Source organism: Salvia hispanica, chromosome 3 (genome assembly GCF_029641045.1).
Source record: "Salvia hispanica isolate PSC_SH4W2 chromosome 3, Shi_PSC_v1, whole genome shotgun sequence".
In the NCBI taxonomy this organism is placed as follows: Eukaryota; Viridiplantae; Streptophyta; class Magnoliopsida; order Lamiales; family Lamiaceae; genus Salvia; species Salvia hispanica.
In genome coordinates this window covers 57,027,474-57,047,149 of record NC_142694.1, presented here as the reverse complement: position 1 = coordinate 57,047,149, position 19,676 = coordinate 57,027,474, and the positions used below count along the sequence as shown (strand labels likewise).

General features: G+C 37.0%; 2 protein-coding genes across 5 annotated transcripts; one reads left to right on the top strand and one right to left on the bottom strand.

The window, feature by feature from the left end:
* Positions 1-1,382: 1,382 nt before the first annotated feature.
* On the top strand, positions 1,383-11,858 carry LOC125211945 (chromatin-remodeling ATPase INO80-like). Of its 4 annotated transcripts, none has more exons than XR_016136914.1 (24): positions 1,383-1,651; positions 1,923-2,010; positions 2,227-2,608; positions 3,226-3,661; positions 3,745-3,945; positions 4,024-4,134; positions 4,348-4,766; positions 4,886-4,994; positions 5,067-5,147; positions 5,213-5,385; positions 5,536-5,661; positions 6,114-6,275; positions 6,350-6,407; positions 6,675-6,905; positions 7,157-7,303; positions 7,970-8,512; positions 8,632-8,889; positions 8,974-9,081; positions 9,413-9,507; positions 9,606-9,762; positions 10,229-10,426; positions 10,512-10,664; positions 10,854-11,266; positions 11,470-11,858. XR_016136914.1 is itself a non-coding variant. In XM_089068000.1 (23 exons), exons 1-23 carry the CDS (start codon positions 1,604-1,606, stop codon positions 11,088-11,090), a joined length of 4,521 nt encoding a protein of 1,506 aa, XP_088924126.1. In that variant the 5' UTR covers positions 1,383-1,603; the 3' UTR covers positions 11,091-11,417. The 4 variants fall into 4 exon arrangements, 2 of the variants coding, with proteins under 2 accessions (XP_088924126.1, XP_088924127.1); XR_016136913.1 differs by having other exon boundaries at positions 11,464-11,858; XM_089068000.1 differs by lacking the exon at positions 11,470-11,858 and having other exon boundaries at positions 10,854-11,417.
* Positions 11,859-12,579: 721 nt separating this feature from the next.
* LOC125211946 (Nucleoporin interacting component (Nup93/Nic96-like) family protein) lies at positions 12,580-18,082 on the bottom strand. Its single transcript, XM_048111919.2, has 15 exons — positions 17,881-18,082; positions 17,702-17,793; positions 17,300-17,366; positions 16,858-16,917; positions 16,640-16,729; positions 16,270-16,539; positions 15,970-16,065; positions 15,726-15,860; positions 15,424-15,477; positions 15,232-15,315; positions 14,794-14,880; positions 13,813-14,715; positions 13,442-13,623; positions 12,963-13,254; positions 12,580-12,869 (listed from the first exon to the last, which is right to left on the bottom strand). The coding sequence occupies exons 1-15, from the start codon at positions 17,980-17,982 to the stop codon at positions 12,792-12,794; spliced, it is 2,592 nt and encodes an 863-aa protein (XP_047967876.2). The 5' UTR covers positions 17,983-18,082; the 3' UTR covers positions 12,580-12,791.
* Positions 18,083-19,676: the final 1,594 nt, after the last annotated feature.

Below are 19,676 nucleotides of genomic sequence, written 5' to 3'. Positions count from 1 at the left end.
ATTTATATTCTATTAGTATATATAAAATAAAATAAATTATATATATATATATTAATATATACTATTTTTTTCGGTTTTTCGATTTTTTATGAAAATTTCAATTTTTTGGTTTTATTCGGTTTTTGAAGTTCGGTTTTCGATTTTTCGATTTTTGGTTTTTCGGTTCGGTTCAGTTTGGATTTTGAACTAAATTCGGTTTTTCGGGTTTGGTACGATTTTGGCAAAAAACCGAACCGAAACCCGAATGTTCACCCCTAACTTCTAGGCTAAACTTAGATTTTGTATTTAAATCAAACAAAGTTTTACATAAAGCAACAAAAACTCTCTTTTAAGTGTAAAACTAATTGTTCCACATCAAATCACAAAGAAACTTGGAGTTGAAAACCTATCTATAAGACTATCATTTATCCCACATCAAAGTTACAATGAAAGTTGGAGTTGAAAACATATCTATAAAATATTTACTCAAGCAAAGCAAAACTAGCTCATTTAGCGTGAAATAATATTATACAAATATAATCTTTCGCTAATTCACTGATCCGTCTTTTAGTATGGATCATTGTGAAATTATAGTTTTTAAATTTTAATTTTAAAAATGATTTTTTAAATTTTTTTAATTAAAATTTGATTTTTATAATTAAATTTTATTTTTTTTTAGTTAAAATTTTTTCATCGTCCTCGGGCGTCGTTGTCCGACGCCTTGCAATGGGCGCCCGGAGGCATCGCTCGACGCGTCGAGTGACCGACCCAGACGACCAAACTTTCGGTTGTCTCACTCGAGCGCCTGCAATGGTTGGACGAGGACGCCCGAGCCCAATTTCGCCCGATCGTCCTCCCTATCTCCATACCATTGTGGATGCTCTAAGCATCACGTTTGTTTAATGCATACTTAGATTTGTTTGTTTTATTCTACTCCCTATGTTCCATAATAATAGAGTATTTTGCCATGTTGATATATATTCCATAGTAGTTGAATCATTTCTCTTTTTAGTAAAGTCAACACATTTCTTCTCACTTATTTTACTCTCATTACTTTATTATCTTTTATTTCTTACTTTATTATTCCATTACTTAACTCACCTAACACAATTTTTCTTAACCGAAAAGAAAACGTCTCCACTACTATGAAACAAAAGTAGTATTTAGATTCAGTATAATAATAAATTAAAATTATTATTCACATTTTTTATTTTACAATTTTTATAAAGATCGAAGTTCCCTTTAATTTTTTTCTCCATAATTTTAAACAAATGAATAAAATAACAAATTAATCTTTTATTTTTGTCAAAATTGTAAAATTAAAATTGTGAAAATATTTAGTATAGTAAAATTATGAATTCAAGAAGGAGATAAAAAACATCTCCTGAAACAGAGAGGAAATTTGATAAGAAGAAGATAGAAAAAAAGGATCTATTCACAACTCCACCTTTGTCTCCCGCTTCTTCTCTTCTTCTTCGTCACTCTCCCCTTCTCTATCTAGGGTTAGGGTTCGTCTCCACCTCCTCTTCCACTCGTCCGTTAATCTTCTTCTTCAAATAATTTTCGCCGCCAATGCTCATCGCCGGATTCTGGTTTCTTCGCCGTAAATTTAGTGGCAGAGCTCATGGACTCCAACCGGAAGTATAATTACGGAAATCTCTTCAATCTTGAGGTGATTTCAGAGGAATCACTGCACTTCGAATTTTGATTTTCTCTCTATTTGCAATTTGTACGTGTGAATTTCGTTGTGGCGATTTGGTTTTGCTTTGAAAGGGCGTAATTTGTGAATAATTATGTCAAAGTATTGCTTTTTGGGGGTTTTCTACTGCTTTTACGTGTGCTTAGTTTAATTTCGGCTTGGGCTTATAGGCACGTTAGTGTGTCTTTTTTTTTGTTCTTTTTGAGTACTCTGGTATTGATTTTTTTTCATAATTCTTTTTTAGCCTTTGATGAACTTTCAACTGCCGAAACAAGATGAAGATTTTGATTATTATGGGAATAGTAGTCAGGATGAGAGCAGAGGTGCCCAAGGTAGGTAATTCGGTTTTGTTAGAAAATTTACATATACCATTTTTTTTTTTCTGGTTTTTTGTTGCCTTTTGGTTTTTATCTTTGAGTTGAATAGCATGTATTTATATCGGTTGTTGGCATTGCATGTATGGTGTTCAGTCAAATAAGTTGATGCATGTTGGAGTTGTCTCTGTCTCTCTTCGTAATTTTGAGAGCGATTTGCTTTTTGTTGATTAGGGGGAGCTTTAGGCAACATGAATGGAACAATATCGGAGAGGGGATCGAAAAAGAAGCGGCGTAGTGCTTATAGCAGTGACGAGGAAGAAACAGGCTGTCACAGTTCGTATATTTCAGAGGAGCGGTATCGTGCAATGCTTGGAGATCATATTCAGAAGTACAAAAGGAGGCTCAATTGTGCCCCCCAAAATCCTGCGTCGACAAGAACTGGGACAATGGCAATCAAAAGTAATGTAGCCCTGAAAGATCAGAAATCAATGAATGATAACAGAGGAGGGTTTCCCAAGTTTGAATCAACTTCAGATTTTCTAAACAGTAGTAGTTCCCAAAAACTTGGAAATTATCATGAATCAGATTTCGGGCGGCAATATGGTGCCTCAAGGTTTGCTTCTCACCTTATGTATTACTCTATCTGATGCACTGCTCTTATTCTTTTTCTAGTCCGACTTCAAATAGTACTTCGGATTTTAGAATTTCTTGTTGAAGATTGTATGTTATCTTCTAGTATACCTGAGTGAAAATCAATAGTAAAACTAGCAGGGCCTTAAGTCAATGTTTTCCTTCTTTGTGAGTTGGATTGTCTGTCTATGATTGAGAGTGAGATTCGGAAGACTCTTAGAAAGAACATAATCCCGAAATGGCTTTCTGTCCATGTCAATTAAGTACATGTTTCTTGGACTTTGCTATTATTCAAATACCAGACAAGGTTAGGTTGTATGGCTGTAGCATTTCGGTCACTAAAATCAGATCAAGTATTATCACTAGGGAAAGGAACACAGCCACTAAAATGGCTATGTGAGACAATTGCCATTATATAAGAAAGAGAGATCGAGGAGCTCACCCTTCTTGTTAGTTGGTTTTGAATATACTTTGATATTTCCTAAAAGTAACATAAGAGGTGTGTCACTAAATGTTTTCTATGTTGCAAGTTTGTAACTGACCTTACCAATCTTTGATTAATTTGGGCTCATCATTGGTGAACTGTTCAAAACATTTCAGACCAAATCTTGAACCACCTTTTCTGGATATTGGGGATGGAATCACATATAGGATTCCTCTTCCGTATGAAAAGCTGTCATCATCACTAGGTTTGCCAAGTATGTCAGATATCCAAGTGGAGGAATTTTACCTAAAGGGTACCCTTGACTTGGGTTCATTAGCTGCAATGATGGCGTCTATAAACAAGTTTCAGCGTAGAAGCAGGGCAGGGATGGGTGATCAACGGCCTCAGTATGAATCGCTTCAGGCAAGGTTGAGAGCCCAGCAGACCAATTACACTGCTGAGAATTTCTCTCTAAGTATTAGTGAAATAGATATGGGAACCAATGGCATTCCAGAAGGGGCAGCTGGAAGGATTAGGCGATCTATACTGTCAGAAAGTGGTATATTACAGGTTTATTATGTAAAAGTTTTGGAGAAGGGGGATACATATGAGGTTAGGAAAGTTTCTTTCTTGACCTTTGTATTGTTTTCGTATATATCCAATTGTTAGTCATGGTGATAATTGAGATGGTGCAGATTATTGAACGTGGTTTACCCAAGAAGCAAAAGGTGAAGAAAGACCCTTCTGTAATTGAGAGAGAAGCAATGGAAAATTTTAGTAAATATTGGGTTAATATAGCAAGAAAAGAAATTCCCAAACATCACAGGATTTTCACCAACTTCTACAGAAAGCAAATAACTGATGCTAAGAGAGTTTCAGAAACATGTCAAAGAGAGGTTTGTTTTACTGCGGCAGATTAACTTAACATTCTTGTCCTGTATTCCTTCTTTACACCTATCTTGATTCTTTTCCAGGTGAAAATGAAAGTCAGCAGATCCCTCAAATTGATGAAGGGTGCTGGAATCAGGACAAGGAAACTGGCTAGAGACATGCAAGTGTTTTGGAAGAGAGTTGACAAGGAGATGGTACTTTCTTACTCTGATTTCTATTTTCAGCAAGAAGCAACCTTCTTCAACACATTACCTAGAAACTAAATTGAAACACATAATATAGTATAGTGCTATTATGGAAGTTTCCCAAAACTTGATGTGACAACTCGTTTCGATAAGGTTTAAACTTTGGTGAAAATTACAGCCAGTGATACAGATTTTGTAACCTAAGAAATTGTTCTCTTGAAGGCGGAAGTGAGGAAAAGAGAGGAAAAAGAAGCTGCTGAAGCTCTGAAGCGAGAACAAGAACTTCGTGAAGCTAAAAGGCAGCAGCAGAGGCTCAACTTTCTGTTGTCACAGACAGAACTGTACAGTCACTTCATGCAGAATAAGACCTCAGAGCCCTCTGGAGCATTAGCAGTTGGTGATGACAAATCTAATGACCAAGAAATTCTTTCAGAAGATCAGCACCAGGAGGAAGATGATCCTGAAGCCGCTGAATTAAGAAGAGAAGCTCTAAGAGCAGCCCACGATGCAGTTTCAAAGCAGAAGAAAATGACAAGTGCATTTGATAATGAATGCTTAAAGCTACGTTTAGCTGGAGAAGCTGAGGCCCCTCTCCAAGATGGTGTGGTCACTGAGTCTAGCAATATTGATTTGCTGCACCCGTGGGTTTCTTTTTTATTTCTGACAATACTTCCTAATCCCCACTCCTGATTTTTGGTCGTCAAAAACTTTCTGTCCTAAATCTTTTATGTATGCAAGTAATGGTTTATGGTAATCTCAGGTCAACCATGCCTCTAGCATCAACAGTGCAGACGCCTGAGATGTTCAAGGGTTCCCTTAAAGAATATCAGCTAAAAGGCCTTCAGTGGCTTGTGAATTGTTACGAGCAGGTAACTAGCATCTTCTCCCGGTTTTAGAAGTCTGCTCGGATGGATCTGATTCACATCTTCTTCTCTTATCAGGGTTTGAATGGTATTCTTGCTGATGAGATGGGTCTGGGAAAGACAATTCAAGCCATGGCGTTCTTGGCTCATTTGGCTGAGGTAATTAATTGTTCTTACAAGTTTCTGGCTGGAAGTCATTCTGTCTAACTGGTTCTGGTTTATAGGAAAAAAATATATGGGGACCTTTTCTGGTGGTTGCACCTGCTTCTGTCTTGAACAATTGGGCTGATGAAATCAGCCGTTTCTGTCCTGATCTGAAGACTCTACCATATTGGGGTGGTCTTCAGGAGCGTACAGTGCTTAGGAAAAACATCAACCCAAAGCGTCTTTATCGAAGGTGATCCACCAGTTCTAATGTCCCTGTGCTTCATTTAGCTGATTGTTCTCTGAAGAATCTACTGCTAACTGTTGACCCTCATTGACTTTTGACTTGTCTGAAAATTTCAAGTCTATTCTTTTGTTTCACCGAGCCTGCGCAATTTGTCAGGGAGGCTGGATTTCACATTCTCATCACCAGTTACCAGCTGCTGGTTTCGGATGAGAAGTACTTCCGCCGTGTAAAATGGCAATATATGGTGTTGGATGAGGCCCAGGCTATCAAAAGTTCCAACAGGTCTGAGTCTTCAACTATAACATTTCTTTGTGCATATACCACATAATTACAATTTCCTATGTATACGCATTTATGTAAAACAGTCTTCCAGACCCATTATAGACACGGATATACCAAAAAACTCTTCAAAAGTTTGTTTCCTCTTTGATGTATACAATCTTAGAAGCAGGGACAGAGCCAAGCCCTGGCCGTGGTGCCTCAGTGATTGTATTTTATTTTTTTCACTTTTTTGTGTATAAAATTATAGTTCCGTCCATCAAAATATGTTCATGAATACAAACATTATTTCTCCCCCTCATTTTTAAAATTCTAGCTGTCCCTGCTTCTAAAATTTACTAGTACAGCTACTTGAAGTTTGTGGTTTATCTATATGCTAAGTTTTTTAATCACACATATATAGGTAGATATTTATATATGCCACTATTGACAATGTTGAATGTTGGGAATGACAGTATAAGATGGAAAACACTGCTCAGTTTCAATTGCCGGAATCGCTTGCTTCTGACTGGAACTCCAGTTCAAAATAACATGGCTGAGCTGTGGGCGCTCTTACATTTTATTATGCCCACTTTATTTGATAGCCATGAGCAATTCAATGAGTGGTTTTCAAAAGGGTATGTTTCTCCTTTACACTGTCGTCTGTATGAGCTACAAGTTTTCTTCTCATTATTCTCCTGTACTTTATCAGAATTGAGAGTCATGCAGAGCATGGTGGGACATTAAATGAGCACCAGCTTAATCGATTGGTAAGAACCACATTCACTGCTTTTGGAGTGCAAAAGCATAATTTTGACGTCTTGCTGGGGGTTTGAGTTGGTAGCAAATATTCTAGATCAAAGTGTGTGATCTTGTTTAATGTATATCGAGACCCTATAGTTGCGTGTGTGGCTGGAATTTCGTGCTGATATAAAAAAATGATCCTAGGAAATGTTGTATTCTATTGTTTCTGTTTTGAATTTATGATTTAATTCTATTTTGCTTCTCACATTCTGTCTCAAACTTGATGATAACAGCATGCCATTCTGAAACCTTTCATGCTACGGAGGGTTAAGAAGGATGTGGTCTCTGAGCTGACAGGAAAAACTGAAGTTACCGTACACTGTAAACTAAGTTCTCGGCAGCAAGCTTTTTACCAAGCTATAAAGAACAAGATATCCCTTGCAGAATTGTTTGACGGAAACCGTGGACATCTTAGTGAGAAAAAAATTCTGAACCTGATGAACATTGTCATCCAGCTGAGAAAGGTAGCACTTCGCTTGATTATTGGGATTCTATATTGCTAGTCTAGAGTTGTCCTGTTGGGATTAAGTACAAGTGTACAACTACATGTTTTATGTTTCATTACATTTTATGTTTAAATTTTACCGTGAACAATATCTGAGAAGATATATTCAAGTCACATGATGTAAAAGGGAGGTTAACGTGTAGGTTTTCCCATCATTTGATTCCAAAATGATATAATGGTTGGTTTCCCCTTGCCCTTCCTGCAATCCAGGTATGCAATCATCCAGAATTATTTGAGAGAAATGAAGGAAGCACGTATTTTCATTTTGGCGATGTTCCAAATTCTCTTCTCCCTCCTCCCTTCGGTGAGCTAGAAGACGTCTTTTATTCTGGTGGCAAAAGCCCTATTGCATACGAGGTAATACCCGCCATCCCAAACAGCACACACTTTTTTCCTTCTGGTAACTTCCCTATGTATTCAGTAGTGTGCTGTTATACTATGTTAATTTAATATATTACTCCCTCCATCCCACTTTAGGAGTCCCGGTTGAGTTCGGTACGGGTTTTAAGAAATGTAAAGAAAAGTTGGTGAAAAAAGATAGTGGAATGTGGGTCCTACTTTTTTATATTAGTTTTATAATAAAATGTGAGTGGAAAAAGGTTAGTGGAATGTGGGGCCTAATACCATTTATGGAATATTCCAACCGGGACTCCTAAAGTGGGACACCCACAAATGGTAAACCGGGACTCCTAAAGTGGGACGGAGGGAGTAGTAAAATACTTGGTTATGTAATCTTCACACTCAGAAACTCAATAACTTTTGCTAGCTTTGTCATCTCGGAGCTCTGTGCTTTGCTAGGATTACTTTTACGGGTTTTGAGTCCTTAAGGAATTCACTAAAACTGCAAGAAATTTGTGATTTTTTTTTTTGTTTTGCCTCACCCACCTTTCTCTAGGAAACCTATCTTCAGTAGTAGGAAAATGATGTAATGTTTTGGTTGTGTTTACTACCTGATTAATGATGTTTTTTTTTCTATGTGGTCTGCTTCATTCTTTGATTTTTCATTGAATTTTACTCCGGTAGATACCAAAACTGGTCTACCAAGAGACTGCTGGTGGTTCCAACGCTCACAACTCAGAAGCTGGCCAGAGTTTAAGTAGAGAGTCAATTCAGAAGTTATTTAACATATTCTCACCAGACAATATCTCCAGTTCTTCACTCCAAAAGGATTCTGGACGAAGTGGAACATTTGAATTCTCCCGCTTTATTGATCTATCGCCATCAGAACTGTCATTCCTGGCAACTGGTTCTTTTATGGAGAGGTTATTATTCTCCATAATGAGATCAGATCGCCAACATTTGGATGAAATATTGGACCTGTTGATGGAAAGTGATGATGGCGATATCCAGTATACTAATATTGGCAAGCAAAAAGTGAGAGCTGTCACGCGAATGTTGCTACTGTCTAGTAGGTCAGAGAAAAACTTTCTTAGAAGAAAGCTTGCAACAGGTCCTTCAGATTCTCCATTCGAGGCTCTAATCATGCCTTACCAGGATAGGCTTCTATCCGATATCAAGCTTGTGCATTCTGTGTACTCGTTCATCCCTAGAACTAGAGCACCTCCAGTAAGTAGTAATCTATACTTTTTTATATCATAGAAATACGCACATATACGTACTATGCGGTTTTACTTTTGAGGACTTGTTTCTCAACTGAGATCTTATGGGAATGCTTTTGGCACCAGATAAATGTCCGCTGTTCTGATAGAAACTTTGCATACAAGATGTCTCAAGAGTGGCATGACCCCTGGTTAAAGAGGTTATTGACTGGATTTGCACGAATATCTGATTGCAATGGCCCAATGAAACCAACTGACAGTCACCCTTTAATACAAGAGATTGATGCTGAATTACCAATTACTCAACCTGCCCTTCAGCTTACATACAAGATCTTTGGATCTTGTCCACCCATGCAACCATTTGACCCTGCAAAAATGTTGACAGTATGCTCTCCTCTCCTCATCTTGTACTTCTTACTGGCCCCATGTTTCAAGTATTTATTTTATGGTTTCTTGTACTTATTCCAGGATTCTGGGAAGCTTCAAACACTTGATATACTTCTAAAGCGTCTGCGGGCGAAAAATCATCGCGTTCTTCTTTTTGCACAAATGACCAAAATGCTGAATATCCTCGAGGTAATCTAACTTGTTTTCGGGGATCATGATATTTCCTCATGACCATAGATCATCTGTACCATTTGCCAGAGCAAAAGTAACCTCACTTGACATACAGGTCTTTTGTCTTATGTTGTTGAAGGGATTATTAAAGTAGCTTCACTTGACATACAGTCTCACCTGCATGTTTGACTTATCATATATGTTTATCTGAGGAGATATCAATATAGTCGAGAGGATAGATGCTGTGTACTTATGATTTCTCTGTGATATTATTTAGACCACATGCAAGATTAGTTTGAATTATTCCTACTGCAGAGTGGTTTCTCAGCTTGACACAATTGTGTTGCAGGATTACATGAACTATAGGAAATACCGGTATTTGAGGCTTGATGGGTCATCCACAATAATGGATCGCCGTGACATGGTGAAAGATTTCCAGCACCGGTATATGCTTTTTTTACTGTCTCTCCCTCCCCCTCCCTCTCCCTCTCTCTGTCTCTCTCTCATGGATCCTTTCTGAGCTACCTGCCAATTGATTTTAGGAGTGATATCTTTGTGTTCTTGCTGAGCACAAGAGCTGGTGGGCTTGGAATCAACTTGACAGCTGCTGACACTGTCATATTTTATGAAAGTGACTGGAATCCAACGTTAGATTTACAGGCAATGGATCGGGCCCATCGTCTGGGTCAAACTAAGGATGTTAGTATCTCTCTCTTCATTGAATGCTTCCTGAAACCTTTGCTTAATAGTTCTGGCATTCTGCCAATCTCTGTATATCCCTCTTGCCCCTGTAAATACAAAAATGCACAAAATTTGAAAACTTCTAAACAAGTCGTTAAGTGCGTGGAGATGAGATAGGTGCTTTCCACTTAAAAATTTTGCAATTTTCATTCTCATGTTCTATTGTTCTTTCAGTTTAGCGCATTTTAGTTTAATAATCAGCAGGTTATGTGGATTATCATAGATGCACTTGAACTTGGTATTGTTTTTCTGCATTCCTACTGCAACAAAGCCTTAAAATAGATGTTTAACATAGTTGTGCAATTTATTTTTCTATTCGATATTACATATCTATTGTAAGACCTACATGAGGTTTTTCTGTCGACAATTTATCTATTCATCTTAGGTAATCCTCTCACTGAAGCATATCCATTTCATCGCTTAGGTAACTGTGTATCGCTTAATCTGTAAAGAGACCGTAGAGGAAAAAATTCTTCAGAGAGCGAGTCAGAAAAACACCGTCCAGCAGCTTGTGATGACTGGCGGTCATGTCCAAGGTGACCTTTTGGCCCCTGAGGACGTTGTATCATTATTGATCGATGATGCTCAACTGGAGCATAAACTAAAAGAAGTCTCACAACAGGTGCTTTTTCTTTCATATACTGAACTGATCACTATAAAACCCTGTTGAAGATATTCAAACAAATTGGGTTCTGCTCTTGAAACAGGCAAAAGATAGGCAGAAGAAGAAAAGTGGTGCTAAGGGCATCAGAATCGATGCAGAAGGAGCTGCGTCTTTTGAGGATTTTGCTAATGCTGAATCACAGGACTATGACTTTGAACCACAAGATCCCGAAAAAACAAAATCCAGCAGCAAAAAGGTGATAATCTCTCTCTGGCTTATTCAACTTGATATGACCACGGAATTTAGGAACCATTGATGATTGATTTTCCAGCACTGAAATCTCATGAAATTAAATTTATATGGACTGACATGATAGGTTTTTACATTCAACTTTCGGAGTTCATCATTTCATAGTAGATTAGTAATGTATTAGTTGCCTTTGCAGAGGAAACCCAGTGGTGACAAGCAAACACAGCCGAAAGCAAGAGTTCAGAAGGGCTCCAAACAGGTGGATTCATCATCACCAAATCGAACGATACCGGACTATGAACATGAGGATCCCTCGCAGCACACGGACTCCATACAGCAAAGACCAAAGAGGTTGAAAAGGCCAACAAAGAGTGTGAATGAGAACATTGAACCTGCATTCAAAGCTATTCAACACCAGAGCTCAGAACTATAGCTGCTGAACAAAACAACAAGGAATAACAAACTGGGATGCAAGACGATGACATCGTTTTGTGTATCGCTGAATCTGCTGATCTCCCCTAGGACCAAGCGGTGGCAACATTGCTGCTGAGGAGCCTGTCTCATGTGCTGCATTGGAGGATGGGACGAACTCATGGGAATGAGTGAAAGGTAGGAAAATAATTATAGGAGTGTTGTACAGATTATTATTTGGGGTGGAGCTTGCCAGCTTCTATGGGGTTACCATACCAAAAATATAGTTGATAATGTATAGTCAAGAGTTATATTATAGTTCCAATTTACAAAATCACCATTTCTTTCTTTTTTTCTCTTTTGATTTTCTTCCTTTTTTGAAATCTCATAAGCAGTTACAGGATCTGCAATTGGAATATGTGAACCTCTTTTATATTCAAGCAAGACAAGTGGCGCTGGGGAGCTTCTCATAACTTCCGTTTTGTGCATGGTCACTCTTCCCTTTAACTAGAATGCACTTCAACACGGCGGCAATGGGCATGCTCAATGTCCCCTGCAACACACTGAGCACTCATAGCTTCTGGTTTAATGACACAATGCTCAAAGGTGACGAAAGAACCTGAGATTATCCAGTTTCCAAATATGCCTTCAAAGATGTTTTTCTTCTTGATGTCACGGTTGTTTATCCCATTGAAGCCCTAGGTCAGTTTTTCAATAATTGTTGTGTAGTTCAAGATTTGATGATATAAATATTTTAAGGGAGTGTTTTGCAGCCCCACTTTCATTTCAATATACCTGATACTACTCCCACAGTTAACATATACCTACTAGTCGGAAATGAGTCTCTCGAATCAGAGATGTTCATGTCACAGTATCCTTTTAAGTACTTGGTGACATCGCGTGTAACAAATCAAAGTTCAATAGTACTATACTACAACTAATTCAAAATGTTTCTTGTCTAGCATCAGCTAGACATGTATATTTAATTTGAAAAATCCTCTTCAACACATTTTGTCTCGTTGATAATGTTGTTATTCTTGCCCACAGACAACAAATTGTCTGCATAAAGACATAATAACAAATCTAACTCACTTGACACAATAGTTTATAATGAATCAATTTGATAACAACACATCGCCCATTCAAGTGTCATTAGAACAATATTTGTTTTAACACAGAGAGTCCTCACCAGTTAAATAATGCTCTCTTAGCCAAATACATCAAAATACTCAGGTTGCTCTATGTATATTTCTTCTTCCAATTAATCATTAGGAGCCAAATTTTCGCTCATTTGGTGAATCTAGAGATTGTACAAAATAGCAACCTCAAGTAGCAACTGAATGGTAGTGATTCTTGTGACTAGTAAATAAGTGTCAGAGCTTTGCGACTACATGTTTCATTCCAGTGTTGGCATTCTCATTTTCTCCATTATTATTAAGGTAGTAAATATTGAAATTGGCATCTTCTAGTTCTATGCAATGAATGAAAACAAGCTCATTACCCTAGGCATGTTTGGTTTAAATATAACTCTTTAGAAATTGGATCACAAATTTAAGAGTTACGTACTACAAAAACGAGTACGTATTTGATATCCCAGGGATTTAATATAATGACCAAAAAGGAATCGCCGCTACCCTCAGAATAACCAATCTGTTCAAACAAGGGATACCAATGCACATTAATCCTCATGGACAAGTTATAAACAAGATTCTACCAACAAAATTCACAAGCTTCGAGCAATTTTTTCATACAAATCACGAGGCCAGCTCCGATTAAGGTTGTTGGCAAGAAAGTTAGCGATCTGCAAAATTCAGTTGTTGTGTCAATGAAATAACGACCATAATCAGCAGAAGCAAACAGTACAGCCGACGCGAAACATAAATGGTTTTTTTACCTTAGCTTTCATAGCACGGAGAGATCCATCTGTATCAGTGACATTGTCCAAACAATTGAGAGCGTCTTTGAGAAGGCCTGGTACACAGGCTTCAACATGAGGTGACACGTTTTGGAAGGCATCAGGTGTGGAATCTGTAGATCTCGGGTCCAGTGGAAGAAATGGAAGTCTTGCAATCTCCCTCAATGCATCTAGCTTATTCCCAGACCTTGCAAGTTTATGGATGGCTAAGATTGCTTCAAGCTGCCTCAGCACGTTTTGTTGCTCAATTACAGTTGCTCTCTCTTGAGGACTGCAGAACGTAGAAATTTAGCAATTATTCCACTTATAGCCACAATGAACATAATCATCAATTTTAAAAGCATAAACAATGTAGATGTAGAAGTAAAATGAAAAGCTTTTATCAAAATTAAAGCCGACAGAGACTTCAATGTTTGCCTCTCTAGATCTAGAACAAGAAACGGGCAAGAAGTAGAAACCTGATTTCTGGGTAGTACTTGAATGTTTCCAAGATATCATTTCCAGAATGTATAAGTCCAGTAATCCGGCTTTCACCATCCAGTGTGCCGCGCGATAAGGCACAAAGAGCTTCAGATAGACACTTGTTTATTGTATCCAGCGCAGCAGAAAATGCTCCAATTCTTTTTTGAATCTCTATAGACTGAAAGGTGAAGGTAAAGTTAGCTGAACAAATCAAAGGGGTTCGGAAAGCACTAATCAGGAAATTGCAAAAAATCATTAGTGTTGGGAATTACTAGATATCAACCAAGAATGTAAAGTATCAGAGGCAAATTAAAGGGCAGGCTTATCAACTCAGACTTGGATAAAAGAAACTTAAAAGAGAGTTTACTTTATCATATAAACCAGCATCCTGACATTGTCGGGCAGCTTTGAACAAAAACTCTCGTCTTTTCTGTCCATCAGTCAAAAATCTTCCCAACTGACCTTCTTCTCCAGCACCTCTTGAGCCAAGCAAAAGTGATATACCACCATCACGTAAAAGAATCTCTGTCAAAAGTTGCTTCAACATCAGGGTCATCTGCCTTTGCTGATCCATGCTAGCTCTTCCAATCCATGACAATTGCCCACCACCCACGGCGGCAGCTGCTTGAGCATAATACTCTAATGCCATTGAAAGGTAACCATGGCGCAAATACTCAGCCCCATATTGCCTAATGATGCTGGACGCCTCAGCCAAGGCATCCATCACTCCAAGTTTTTGTCCTGACCCAGAACCTTCAGGAAGGACGCCATAATCAGCTAGCACAATTGTTATATGCACTGAATCAACACTAAATCCACTATCTCCAATATCTTTTGACAAATGAAGAACGCCTGGAAGAAGCTGGATGCTTAAAAGTAATACATATGGATAAACCAAAGGGTCCTTTCCATTCTTTGTATAATATGATGGCTCAAATTTATTTAGATACGCCTGCAAATCCTCCAAACTGTAAGATGATACTCCACCATTGAGGACAACCGAAGAGGAACCACCAGAGCTTTCCCGTACAGCAGACAACATGAACCATAAGAAATCTTCGATTGTATTAAAGATAGTCGGTAGCTCTCTAAGCAACCTGTCAATCAGCCTCCTAGAGCCAGATATAATAGCATGCAGGAGTAACTTTTTCTTGTCATATGATGGTCGACCAACTCGATCAACCATCCTCAATATTTTCTCACATTCTTCTGAAGCAGAAGCTGCAGTCTCTGTTGATACCATACCTCCCGTAGAAATCCACTCAGAAAGCTAGCAAAACAAAGAAGCTAATAATAAGCTTGAAAAATGACTAGATGATTAACGAAGGAGCATTTCTACTACTCGTACCAGTGTAGTGAATTGCTGGGAGACACGAGATGTCCGTGCAACACCCAGAGCTTCTTCATGGTATCCAGTTCTCAGGCAAAAGTATATCTGTAAACAAATTTGACAGACCAACTCAGTTAGGTGGGAGTAAGAGGGGAAGTAACTTAGTGCACACCATAACTTAGCAGTAATGAAGTTTACTCCCCGAACAATTCTAATATCATCAATAACAAGAAGATCAGCCACTATTAACCCTGAAGGAAGTAGCTACTTTTCCAAATTTTCCAATCAGAAGTAGATCTAATCAAATAAGAGGCTTCCTAGATCACTCTGATAAAATCTCCGTTTCTTGAATAACTACTTTGATATGTAAAAATACAAAATGTCGTGCCCTGATGGTCATCAACTCAGAATCAGATTCTCACAGAGATATTCATGCTACCAAGAAGAGTAATAAACCTGCTGCCATGTGGTGTCTATAGGAGGCTGTCTTCGGGTATCACCAGCATCAAAGTCAAGAACTCCATATTCCCTTAAACGCATCTGCAGAACAAAACGGTGTAGAAATTTAAAAACAAGCAGAGTAAGACGCATAAATCCATTTGTACACTTGACATATGTTCAATTATAATGACGTGAGCTCAAACAAACCCGAAGGAAGGCACGAATTCTTTGCAGATTTCCAACAGCCCCGCCAAGAGCAGCCTATAATCACAAAGAATATAAACTGTTTTATAACTACAAATTATAAACAATTGAATGGAGAAGAAGATATGCACAACCTAAGTAAACACCTGGAGGCCTAAAAGGTATAACCAAGCAATTATTTTACATTTAGTAATTGAAGAATTCTTATAAGAATTAGTATGTTCTAACAGCCTAAAACTGAGGATAAGGCAGCAATGTTCGCTAAAACACAGTAGCAAACAACAAAAAATATTGAAATAATTTACCTGCGCAGGATGACTGTGAATCATATCCATTACATACTTCTCATGTCCCCACTCCAGATGGTGCCGAGCTCCAATCACTAAGGACATTCTCTTAGAAACACTCCGTTTTACACTTGGGTCCTCACCCATTAATGTCTGCCAGTAATAGTGTGCATCAATAAAAAAACTGTGAAGTTCTGTGCCTGGGCTTGAGAAACAAGAACTTGCATCAATAAGTACTGATTATTTCCACTTGCAAACATACCATAATTAGATGCCAAATCTTCAGCATGCTGACAGATTTTGATCCAGATGAGTCCATTCTCAGACTTTCATATGCACTTTTAAAAGCTGCAGCAGGCTGAGGATAGAAATAATTAGTTCAGCATAGTTAACTTTACACATGTTGAAGTAGTCATATAAAAGTATGAGAGAAATCCCTCTGTCTCATGATCCTTGAGAAGACGGATTCAATAATTCCGATTTCATGTTAGTTAAGGCACTGGCGACTATTTGGAGTTATGCATGTAACTTGAAAGATTTAGTTTATGATTTCATGTCTTACTTTGAAGGGTGAACCATGCTGTCTAGCACTGTTAAGATTCTTCACAACTTCAGCATATGCTGCAGCCTTTTTTTCAACTATGGGTTTATCAGCCAAAAGTGCCAGCTCGGCACCAGATTGTCCTGACGAAAGCCCAGGGCTTGAAGTCATAGGTACTATTTGACCCTGGCGACTAACCCCACTGCTCGAATCATGGACATTTGTTCTCGGTAGTATTGAAATTCGATTCAGGCTCTGAAGAAAATCTCTTTTTTCCTTTTGCCAGTCCTCCTGAAATGATAAGTTTCGCATGACAAATTGATTTCAAGAAATCCAACAAAATGAATTCATCAAGAATGCTCAAATGTGAAGCTAATTCTGATTTACCTACCTGCAATACAGACATCATATAATCATTGAAACTTCTAAGATTATCCTTCTGAGCTTCCTGAACAGCTGAGAGCATTGCCATTTCATGGACCTGAATTTCAGAAAATATTGTGCTTGTTTATAAGGATTAGGAAAGTCCGCTAATATCTTGCCTCTTCCATTTTTGTTTTTATCTTTTAAGGCATCAATTTTGCGTATGTTTAAAAAGAATGAAATTACCTGTTGGAGATACTCTTCAACTGTTGTTGCCTCCGCAGGAAATACATCTTCAAATGTGGTCTTTACAGGGAGAATATAAAAACCCAAAGAGATGAACATAAAAAATTAACATCATATAAATAAAAGAAGAGAGAGAGGAAAGAGAATGGTGAAAACTGCAATACATGAAAGATATGATGTAATGATTTGAAAATGAAAAACTTCTCACAAAACTATTCAGTAATACATCCAAGATAAATCTAGTAAAATGAATATAAGAAGCCAACATGTGATAGAGTATACAGATTGTATTTATTTTATAATAACTCTGGTCATCAACATTGGCAATTCTACATACTAATTTCAGAGAATATGGAAACTGGAAATTTTGTAAGTTTAATAGGTACTTGTCACAAGGACGATACACGAATTTACAGCAATACAGACGGATGAAATCTTCTACCTTTAATTCAAAGGACTTGAGATCACGAGCTAGCTGCTCTGCATTTAACCCCTCCCGAGCTAATAGCCTGCCGACCAAAAAATAAGACAATAACTAAGAAAAAAGTTATGAGATACTATCAACAAAACGTTGACACAATGGTCACTTTACATTCCCTCACTCATACTACAAAATCTCATAAAACTTGTTTATTTTAAAACTCAGGTTTCAAATTGCCAATGACTAAGGAATAACCACTTTGGAACATCACAGCTCTACAAAATTCTTAGAATGCTACGCATTTTGGAACTCCGCTCTCCATCAAATTTTCTGTCACTTCTTTTATATTTCCAACCTAAAATTTGATCAAACCAAGCTCCACTTGCTGGCAAAACATTCCCATTGAACAAAACGAGAAAATACCTAGTAGCCGCAATAGACTGGGACGGAGCTTCGGCGCGTAGGGTTTTGGCCTTGAGCTTCTTCGAGAGAGCCTCCAACTGATCCAAATTCCTCTGTTTCCGCCAAAACACAGCAGAGAATCAGTTCAATGACCAAATCTCGAAATGAGAAGACATATAAACAGCAATTGGGGCTCATACCTGAAGCGGCGGAAACTGAGCAGAAGGAGCGGCTTGTTCAATTAGCTTGGAAGAAGAATGCAGCAGACCAGTCCAACCACTCATGTCGGCATCGCTCGTCATTGTGGACGCTGGGTTGCTGTGTAGCACGAGTGTGTGGAAAAATGGAGGGGTTTTGCTTTTCAAAAGCCCTAATTTTAATACTTCTTCACTCGCACCGTTTTAACCAAACCTCTGTTACTACATTACAGCGAGCTTGTACTTCGCGCAATATAAGTTGTGCTTCACGTCGGTGTTTAAATTATTTTTAAAAAAGATTGAATTTTCGGATTATGTTTTAGATTATTCTCTCTAATTTAAATGGATTAATTCAGAGTTTACAAAAATCAGATCGAAAATCTGAATGTCTTATAAGACTCTGTTCCGATCGAGAAAATATTCAGTGGTCCTTCCACACCAAAGTGTCATGATGAGGTGGTGTACTCAACCATTTAATTTTTGACAAATGTCAAAATAAATGACTAGACATGTCAACTAATAGAGTTATTTATGGAAGATATTCATTAAATCACTTTTATAGAAGATATGCATTAAATCACTTTTATAGAATAATGCATAATTATTAATATTGAAATTATCAATATTTTTTTCCCTCCTACATATACACTACATACTTATATATATAATAATCATATTTTATATGTATTCATTATTTTTTGGCAAAAAAAAGTAGTATAATCACGGAGTGCAACACTTTGTTAGTATTATTTAAATTTTATGATTATAATTTTCTTTATCTTATATATTTATACATAAAAATATATATGTAAGTGAAAATGCACAAACAAAATGTATGATCATAATTTAATTTTTCTATTTTTTTTATTGCATTTAAAGAGTTATATGTACTTAGTAACTTGATATGAATTTAAAAACTAACTTATAACTATTTAAGCACGTATTATATTTATACATAGGAGGGGAAAATATTGCTAGCAATTTTTAGATTTTAAAAATTTTGTAAGATTTTAATGCATTAAATAGGTTATATATTTACTTAGTAACTTAATATAAAATGAAAATTAAATTATAACTATATAAGTGTGCCATTATATTTATATATACTATAAGAAGAAAAAATATTGACAATTTTCATATTTTAAGAATTAAGAATTTGAGATTATGCAATATTCTATAAAAGTGATTTAATAAATATCTTCTAAAAATAACTCTATTAATTGACATGTCTAGTCATTTACTTTTCCATTTGTTAAAAATTAAATGGTTGAGTACACCACCTCATCGTGACACTTTGGTGTGGAAGGACCACTGAATATTTTCTCGTTCCGATCACAGAATTGAAGCTTCCAATTTTAAATTTAATATTTGATAAAATAAATTTTTTGAATTTAAAATTAAATTATAATTTTATAATTAAAATTACATTAAAAAATAAATAATTTATTTATAAAAATGGATAGGTTCACACACTACACACTACACATACTGAACACACTGCACTCACACTAAGCAAATGATTTGTTATTAAATTTTAATTCATTTTCTTCGTATTCAATTCCATATAATTCCAATTCCAATCCCATGTACCGAATGAACCCTAAATAAAAATTTGTACGAATGTTATATCCATAGAGATTAATGGTTAGCTTTTAAGTAATATAATCCCTCTGTCGCACAAGAATATGCAATCTTTCCTTTTTAATCCGTCGCATAAGAATATGCGTTTTCTAATTTGGAAACTTTAATCTCTAATGAAGTGTGACGCATTTTTGGCTGACAATACTTTAATTACTTTT